General features: G+C 58.8%; 1 protein-coding gene across 1 annotated transcript; it reads left to right on the forward strand.

The window, feature by feature from the left end:
- Positions 1–9117, forward strand: LIPC (lipase C, hepatic type). The gene is made up of 9 exons (XM_070763355.1): positions 1–478; positions 3673–3854; positions 4249–4428; positions 4695–4812; positions 5197–5430; positions 5994–6236; positions 7862–7982; positions 8458–8676; positions 8799–9117. Exons 1-9 carry the CDS (start codon positions 394–396, stop codon positions 8896–8898), a joined length of 1482 nt encoding a protein of 493 aa, XP_070619456.1. The 5' UTR covers positions 1–393; the 3' UTR covers positions 8899–9117.
- Positions 9118–9617: the final 500 nt, after the last annotated feature.

Here is a 9617-nt window from a genome sequence, read left to right on the forward strand (position 1 = left end):
GTTGACCAAGCGGTCGGGGGGGGGGGAAGCAGAGCGCAAGGCCTGAGGCTGAAACACACCCCCCCCCCGGCCTTGGGCAACCTCCCCGGAGAAAGGGCCGTGAAAGCGAGGGGCCGTCCTCCCGCGCCCCCACCTCTCAGCGCGGCTTTCTCCGTCTCGCCCCCCCCCCGCGCCCCCCACGGGCGCCGCAGGGCCGGGAGGCGGAGAGGGGGGAGGCCCCGAGGAGCTTCCCGTCGGGCCAGCCAGCGCCGGCTTGTCTCGGGGGACACTGAGAGGACCAGGCGATTCCATGCAAAAGGTTAATCATTAATGCGCTGCTAGTCCTCACTATCTGCCGGCGGCAAGAGGACCCCGTCCTGCTCTGCCGTCTCTCCGCCACCCCGGGAACCAGCCATGCGAAGCCGCCGGGCCCTCCCGCTGCTGGTGCTGTTCTGCGCGCTCCTGGCCCACGCGAAGCCCGACGGCCGAAGGAGGAAAGGTGAGAAGGGCCGGCTCAAACAGCCCCCCCCCCTCAGCTTCCAAGGGACCCACGGACGCTTCCCGCTTCCCAGCCAGAGGGGGGTGGGCGCTGGCTCGGGAGCAGCAAAGGGAGCGCGACCTCTTCACCCCGAGGGAAGAGCGAGAATTGCGGGGAGGGGGCCACCTGGTTGAGGAGGGAGCCTTTTCTCCGAGCCGCCCCCCCAATTGGGGCAGGCAGTGGGGAAGACCGGCCCCATGGGGTGCGGAGGGTGCTGCAGAGGTCCCAGAGCAATCTTGGCCTGCTAGATTCTGCCCCTTCCCTCTCCAGAAGAGCCCCCCTGCCCTTCAGAGTCCGGGTCACCCCAGCCCTTCTGGGCCATCGGCTCCTCCCCCCTGTGTGGGGCCTGGATCCCCCTGCGTTTGTTCACCAAGCCCAGCTAGGAAAAGCCCCTTGTAGACTCTTCTGTCATTCTTCTTCTTGGGGTGGGTGGGGGGGTGGGAAGGATCTGTTGCTCCCCTCCCAGAGTTTGGGGGGAAGATGTAATCCAGGGATCTCCCAAAGGGGAGCAGAGATCGCCCCCCCCAAGCCTGTGTGGGGCAGCCCGGCCCAAGGGTCCCTCCCTCCTTAGGACCCAGACTGGGCCAGGGCGGCTCCTTTGCCAGACACCCCCGAAGGCCACTGGGGAGTCTTCCCGAAGGAAGGCCAGCTGGGCAGTCCTGGGCACTGCAAGGGCCCCTCAGTCCTGGAGGAGAACTTTGGACACCAGACAGACAGACAGCGTTTATCTCCTCCGCATACGAGCGAGCCAGCGAGCAGTGTGGGTGTTTGCTTAGTAGCCGCACTGTGGTGTTGAGTTGGGGTCCCCCCCCTTCCAGGCAGGGATTTGCAGGGTGGCAGCTTTGCCTGGTGCCAGAAGGACCCAGAAGCAAACGATTAATTTATTATATTTTTTTGTGGATGCAAAATAAAAGATTGCAGCACTGCAGGACTAATTGGAGATTTAAATTGAATGCTGCCTGAAAATGACTTTTGCTTGAGGAGCTGAAGGAAAATTAATCCCCCTTCGTAATTTCTGCAAACCGGGATAGTTTAAATGAAACAAAACCCCTGGCCCTCTTTGTCAGAACTTAGAAAGCAAACAGACGTGTGCCGGGACCAATTGATTCAGAGAAACCTCCGCTTCTCCATTCTGCTGGCACCCGAATTCCTTCTCAGCTTTCCCAGATTGGCTCCAGGGGAGTGTTGGGGGCGCTGGCTGATATTGGGGGGGGGGGGTGGCAAAGATATGGGAAGCGCTGGGAGGATTTCTCCAACTCTGGAGGAGTGGGTGCAGGAGAAGCTGCCGCTGGGCTCTTTTCTCAGCCGCTGGATTCTGCCAGCCCCAAGCCTGGCACCCCCTCCCTCGCCTCAAGAGCCCCCCCCCCCCCGCAGGGCCTGGATGGAGACGTCCGGCTCGCTCAGAGAGGAAGAAGATGGCTCTGGGTTGCAAAGGCAATTCATATAATGAGCCTCTTAGTCCACTCTCGACTAATCTGATTAAACAAAAGAGTTTTGATATGATTTTTTCAAGCCGCGCCCTTGAGGTCCTAAGCGACCCGAAGGTAGAAAATGACCTCCCTACGTCCAGCCTGTTCCAGGGCAGGTGTTTGCGGAGAGCTTTGAAGGACGATCGGCTGCTATTTCCCTCTTTCCTTTCAATCCCCATTTATGACACATTCCTCAGATAAGAAACCCAGGCCAGAGATGTGTGAAATATTTGCCTTGGTTAATTATGAATGGGGCAATTTAATTTCTTCCCGAGTCTCCAGGCTTGGCATTCAATTATTCTGGACCTGCAAATCAGAAATGTGTGGGAAGAATTTGCCCTCGTTAATTATGAATAAAGGGATTTTAAATACAATGCAAAAGCCACATACATGTGATTCATAAATAAATGCAGCCTTCTGCCCTTCCTGAATTAACACGCTCTCCCTGCCTTCGCCTGCTTTCTGGCTGTAACGGGGAGGGTCCCCTCTGGCAGGGGGTGGAGCAGGAGGCTCAGAACGGGGGTGGGGGCAGAACCCCAGATTCCCCCTCCCCCCGAGTTCTGCTGGCCTAATGCCAGGGGAAGGGCTGGTTTGGCTGGCACAGCAATGGCATTGCCTGTCCTTGCCTTTGTGCCCAGGAGGAGAAAGACGGCTGGCAGGGGACTTTCTCCACTCCTGACACGGGGGAGGGGGGAGGTTTTCTCCCCCTTCCGAAGGAGGCACAGGCGGCTGCTGCTCTCGGTTTGGTCTCTTTGGGGGCTGGTCCTGGTGGCTCTGAGGGCACCAAAGGTTCTGGGCCTCCAGGCCTGCAATGAAGCCACCACCGCGGTCAGCTCAGTGGAGGCTCTGCCGCCAGGGGCAGCACTGGCACAGGTGGCCTGGCTCCAGCTCCTGAGAGAGCAGCTCTCCTGGTGGGGAGCTTCACCCCCCGGGCAGGAAGGGAGGAGAGACCCCCAGGGGCAGAAGGGCCCTTTGGGGACTGGAGGAAGCAGGGCCATGTAAGGGCCACGCAAAGAGTGCCGAGACTCCCTGGCTTGGAGAGGCTGGAGACCCAGGGAGGCCCTCGGTTTCCTTGGTCCCTGGCCTGCTGCGGCTTCTCTCCAGGGGGCCAGGCCGGACCCAGAGAGGGAGCAAGGCCTCGTGCTGCAGTCCGAGTGGAAACCTTTGGCCCCTCAGAGAGCCCCTCCCCCTGGCTGCACCTGAGGCGGCTCACGCCAAGGGGGCTCGGCAATCGAAAGTCCCCCTTTGCCCAGGAAGAGCAAACAGAGGAAGCCGACAGCCAGATTAGGAGATCAGAACCTCTGACTCATCCAGTGGCCCCTGCAGCCCCCCCCTGCACAGGGAAGGGAGGAAGGCCAGCGGGAAGGGGATTCCGAGGTCCCTGCTGGGACCCCAAGAAAACTCGCCCCGGCAACTCCCTGCCCAGCTCCGTTGTCGACAAGAAGACCTCCACCCCTAACACTTGTCTCCTTGCCTGGCACTGGGGGCTTCCGGGGGCCCGAGAACATCGCTGCCCTTTTGCATTTCGGCAGTTCAGATCTCCGCTGCGGGAGGGGGGGGCTCTGTTTGCCCCCTTGCTGCAAGAGATGGGAGGCGGGGCAGACAGTCCAGCCAGAGGTGAGCAGGTTGCCCCGCACGCCTGGGGGCCAGAGCATGGCCCAACCCCTCGGCTTTGGTCTCTTCCAGGCTCCCACCCTGAGCGGCTGCTTCCCCCCCGCAGAGGGTCTTCCCGCTTCGAGGCCAAGTTCCTGCTGTACTCCAACCGGGCGGAGCAGGGCTGCCTGATTGAGCCTGGCCAGGAGGGGGCGCTCCAGCAGTGTCCCTTCAATGCCTCCCTCCCCCTGGTGATGCTCATCCACGGCTGGTCGGTAAGGGTCTCGAGTCTCTTGCTGCCCCTTCTTTCTGTCCCTTGCAGGGGCCGCTGGGGCTGGAGAGCTTCCTGGGAGGGGGGAGCCCTGCGCCTGGAACGCAGCCCCATCCCCTGGAGGGATTCCCGGGAAGGAGGAGGCCTGTTGCAGCCCCCTCTCCTCCACAGGAACTCCTGCAATAGCAGAGGGACAAATTGTATTGGTTTGTTCTGTCAAGTACACAAAGATCTAACAACATCTATGTAGATGGCCCTAGTGAAACATTGACATGAGGATGGGGGGGCGGGGGGTAGGCTGGCCAAGGCTGCCTTTGGGGGAGGGGTGTCGGGAGCTGGGAGGGGCCCGGGTCTGCTGTCTGCAAAGAGCTTCCCTCCTCCCCCTCCCGTGGCTGCAGGTGGACAGGCGTCTCGAAGGCTGGATTTGGAAACTGGCTGAAGAGCTCAAAACCCAACTGCTCGACACCAACGTCATCGTCACCGATTGGCTCTCTCTGGCGCACGCACATTACCCCATTGCGGTGCAGAATACGCGAGACGTCGGCCAAGAGATCGCTCGCTTCCTGGAATGGCTGGAGGTGAGCAAGGGGGGGGAGCAGCGCCCAAGGGGGTCTCCCTCCAGCTGAGGACACCCTTGAAGGGATGGCAGCCAATTGCAGCCTTCGGAGCCCAGCCACTGTTGGCCCCAGTGGGCCGGGGCTCACAACCCCAGTGGCTCCGCTGATGGACCAGCTTGGGCCTCCCAGGCGGCCGGGGGTGGGTGGGCTCTGGGCCGGCTCAATGGACGGCCAAAGTGCTCAGCGCCTGGCCTCGGCCCCCCTGTCCCTTCCTGGCTCTTTTCCAGGCCAGCGTGCAGTTTGACCGGAGCAAGGCTCACCTGGTGGGGTACAGCCTGGGGGCCCACGTGGCTGGCTTTGCCGGCAGCTCCATGAGAGGCAGCGGGAAGATTGGCAGGATCACCGGTGAGTCCGTCAGCCTGGCCGGGGTTTGCTTCAGGGTGAACCCGGCCATTTGTGCCGAGGACCCTGAGAGAGAGAGAAAGGCGGCTGAGGGAATGGCCAGACGGCTCCTTGGCCTCTGGGAGAGCCACACCTGGAGGAAGTTCCCAAAGCTGGGTGGGAAGGAGCGCGTCCCCCCTCCCCGAAGGCTAGCAGGTCGGCTGGCTCAGCAGAGATGGGGGGGAGTCCAGCCCCTTCGCACCCTGAAGGGGAACCATTCCCTTTGACTTGCTCAAGGCCTCTCCTGCCCATAGCTCTGGCCGCTCTCCTTTGCCCAAGCCCGGAGGCGGGATCTTCGGCCAAGAGCTGTGTGGGATTCCCGCAAGCTTCGCTGTGCCCCCCCTGCAGGCCTGGACCCTGCCGGCCCCCTCTTTGAAGGCATGTCCCCCACGGACCGGCTGTCCCCGGACGACGCCGACTTTGTGGACGCCATCCACACCTTCACCCAGCAGCACATGGGTCTCAGCGTGGGCATCAAGCAGCCCGTGGCCCACTTCGACTTCTACCCCAACGGGGGTACCTTCCAGCCTGGCTGCCACATCATGCACGTCTACAACCACATCGTGCAGCACGGGATCACAGGTGGGACGGAGAGGCCGCCCGAGGGCCCCCGGTGGTGGTGGTGGTGGTGGTGGGTGGGGGCCCTTCCAGCCGAGTCTCTCCGGGCCGGGAGGAGCACGGAGGCGGAACCGGAGCAGGGAGCAGGCTGCTGAGCGGGTCAGGGGCTGAACGAGATGCTCTGAGCTTTAACCACTGGGCATTCCACCTGCTCTGCCTTGCCAGGAGTTCTGGGAGGAAGCACCTGGGTGTCCATGGCCAGTTGCCCGTGGAGCCTACAAGGCTGGGCTGGGGGCTGGGAAGGAGGGTCCTAACCTTCAGGAGGACAGATCATCTCCGCTCCGAGATGGCCAAAGAAGGTCCCTGGATCACCGGCCAGGCACCCTGGCGTGCCAAAGGACCTCTGGGTTCCTGCGGCTCTGGCAATACTGAGTTTGCTACCAACTCAGGATACCAACCTGGGCTTGATGAACCTTGACCTCTTGACCAGCCGACGACCTCTCCCAGTCTGCCCACGGAAGGAGACCAAAGCAGGTGGAGGGGAGAGGAGTGGGCAGTTCTGCAGCCCCCCTTCTCTTTCCCTGCAGGTCTGGCCCAGACGGTGAAGTGTGCCCACGAGAGGTCGGTCCACCTCTTCATCGACTCTCTGCGGTACAGCCAGAAGCAGCTCACGGGCTATTGGTGCAAGAACATGCAGATGTTTGACAAGGGACGCTGCCTCGACTGCCGGGCTCACCGGTGCAACACCCTGGGCTACCACATCCAGAAGGCCAGGGTCCCGGGCAGCCGGAGGCTCTTCCTGAAGACCCAGCCTCAAATGCCCTTCAAAGGTTGGTGGGGGCCTTGTGGATGGGCCGGACCCTGCGCGCGATGTCCCCAGAGAGCAGCGGCTGTGGAGATTCCAGATGGCCCCAGTTCAGAGAGGGAAACAGGCTGACCACCAGAGTGGCCTTTTTGTCCCAAATGAGATGAGCTTCGTTCATCAGTGGGAGGACTCAGACTATTACAGGCTGTGGGACAAATTCTACAACTAGCTAGAAAAGAGAAAGGCTAAAGGAAGTGAAGTAAAACAGAAAACCTACAAAGATTAATGATGGGTTGTTTTATTTTGAAAAGCAAACATAAATATGCAAGCATAACCGTTAACAAAATAATGTAAAAAAACCCGTATGTGTCTCCGTTTCTAACAGAAATTGAGAGGTAAATATCCCAACTGTTTTGTGCTTGTCTTCAAGGTGTGTTTTGTTTTAAATAAAACATTTTTAAAAGGGGGGTGGGTGCCCTTAAAAGCCCAGGAAAGGTAGGGGAGGCCCTGACCCGATGCTTTGGCCCCTTCCGAAGCAGACGTCCATACCTGGCTCTTCAAAATCTTTCGGGACGATTGCCTGGAACAAAAGGCCACGAATGACCTGGAGGGGGATGTCCAGATTGCCAGCCAGGCAGGTTGGGCTCGGACGGGCACGGAGCTCCGGCCCCACTCTGAGGAGGGCTCCACTCTCCCGGGGCCCCACCCATGCCACGTGCCTCCCCCGCTAGGCCTGGCTGTGTCTGGAGCTCTGCAGAACAAGCGTGGCCTTTCACGGAAGCCCACAAGGAGGACAACGCGGCCATTGTTTTAGGCTCCGTCAAGTGACCCGCAGTTCCTTTTTCAAAATGTTGCAAAGACCACGTGAGGAGCTGAAGCAAGAATGAAAAACTGACACCAAAATGCCCCTCCCCCCAGTCCTAGGGGACACGTCTGCGAAGGCCCTGGGCGTCCAGGCCGGCCTTTGTGGAAGATTGTCTCCTGCACGAACGGCCGATGTGGCCAGAGGCAGCCTGAAGCGCTGCCCTCTCCCTCCGCGAAGAGGTCAGCAGGGCCTCCTGCCAGGCCTGGATCTGGCTAAATCCAGAGGAGGTGAAGCTGGTCGCCTTTGCAGAGGCCCCACTTTTGCCTCCGCCAGGTGGGTGGGTGGGTGGGTGCTGCGCTCCTGAGATTTCTGGAAGAAAGACCCCCCACCTTCAGAGAGGCTCAGGGTGGAGGGGTTGATCGGAGAGCCTGAACTTCCTCTAGAGCAGAGGAGGGGGGCAAGTAAAGGGGGAACTGATATAGATTTCATTTTCGTAGGTTTGCACAGGTATAGGGGTGTAGGTCTTGACGTATTCGGGTCTTTTCCCGTGTAAGATTGATGGAATCTTGGTGACGTCCGACAAGGTCTCACTCGAACAAACCCTGGACTAAGCTGCCATCTTTTTATAAACACTGGGGGTGGGTGGGGGTGGAGTGCTGCTTTAATTGATGTAAGTGGGTTGGTTGGCTATGTTGTAGCACCTTGAGTAGTTGATGCACTTGATGTTTGCAGATTAGTCGGCTGAACAACACAGAATGCTGTCGCCAAAGCATTGTGTGTGTGTGTGTGTATGTTAAGTCTCTATGGAAGCGAAAACTCAGCTTGCGCTCCTCTCCTCTCCACAGTTTACCACTACCAGTTTAAAATCCATTTCATCCACGAATTCCAAGAACCACGAATTGATCCAACGTTCACCATCTCACTGACTGGCAACAAGGATGACGTGGAAAATCTCTCCATCACTTTGTGAGTTCCACACTTTGCCCAACGTGGCTGGTGTCGTGGGCCTTGGCACAAAAGCCACACTTCACACCAAGCCAGGGGCCTTGGCTTGTTTCTCACCGAGGCCGATTTCCTCAAAGGGCCCTTTCGGGTGGAGACCAAATGCCCTTGTAGCCTCTCATTGGTCTCAGGGATGTAGAGATCCTGGAGGCTGATGTCCACCCCTGGCCATCCTTCCTGCTTGGGCCTCCTTTGTACTCTTCTCCATCCACGGAGTCCTTTTGCACCATTCTACTTTCAGTCAGCCAGCCATAGATACATCGCTCCTCTTAGCAATATGCATATCTGTAATCGTTGAATTTCATTTTAAACTGGGAAGTTTATCGCTGTTGCTGCTGCTGAACTAACCCACGGCAGAGACAGAACGGAGCCCCCCGTGCCACGAAGCCCCAGGCCAGGGGGCCCTACAGGGTCTCTTCTTCTTCTTCTTCTCCGTTAGAATCGAAGGCATCACTCAGAATAAAACCTACACTTTTCTGGTCCCTCTGGACATTGATATTGGGGAGCTGATGATGATCAAACTGAAATGGGAAGGAACGGCCATCTGGGAAAACATTTGGGACACCGTCCAAACCATCATTCCCTGGAGAAAGGGGGACCGCCGGCCGGGACTCATAGTGACCTCCATGCGGGTCAAGGCAGGAGAGACCCAGCAGAGGTGAGTGGGCTTCCGGCGGGGGCTCACAATCGCCCCTTGCATTTCGAGGCTCCCAGGCTGCCCCTGGCCTGGAAGAGGAAACTGGGCTCAGCCCCTCACGTCCCCCTTTTCCTTCTTTCCAGAATGACCTTCTGTTCTCAGCGTGTGGACCATTTACACCTCTACCCAGGTCACGAGAAAATGTTTGTGAGATGTGAAGTCAGTGCCCAGAAGCTGAAATGAGGATGTGGACGAGGGGAAAACGTTTGAAGAAGCTGGTCCAGAGCGGAGACCTCTCGGCCTTTTCCCTAGAAGAAGAGGAAGAAGAAGAGAGGAGCGCTTGCTCTTGTGCACCAACCTGAAAGCTGAAAGAAGGGATGGGTCAGGACGCACTGGACATGGCTTGCCTTCGAGACTAGACTGAGTAAACAAATAAGAAGTGAATAAAAAAATGAAACCAAATAATGCAGGTCTTTGGACTAAGAGGTCACTGGACCGGCTGGGAGGCGGGTGTGGAGGAGGGCTAATCGCTTTTCTTTTGGTCGCGCTGGCTTTGGCAAATAAGAACTGGACTCCAAAACGTCTGAACAGCACATTCTGGTGCACAAACACATTTGCAAAGTCAGGTCAATACAATTCATTAAAAATTAGGGTTTGAAAAAGCAACTGTTCTGAAGCAGGGGCCGCGTCCTCTTGCCCAAGCGCGGACAAAGGCGGCTCCGTTGGCCAAAGCCTTAAGCGGAGGCGCCACTGTGGCCCAACTGAGCTGAAACGTGGGGCTGAAGCTCCGAAGACCACCCTCTCGAACACCTCACACAGGGCAGGGGGGGAGGAGGAGGAGGAGGAGGGGCCCAGCTGAAGGCTGCCCAGGGCCACTTTCAGAGTGTAGGCTGACCTGGCTGCAGTCCACAGACGCCCCCCCCCCCCCCCCTTTCTGCCAGAGGGCACCAACCTCTGTGCAA

Source organism: Erythrolamprus reginae, chromosome 10 (genome assembly GCF_031021105.1).
Source record: "Erythrolamprus reginae isolate rEryReg1 chromosome 10, rEryReg1.hap1, whole genome shotgun sequence".
NCBI classification, from domain to species: Eukaryota; Metazoa; Chordata; class Lepidosauria; order Squamata; family Dipsadidae; genus Erythrolamprus; species Erythrolamprus reginae.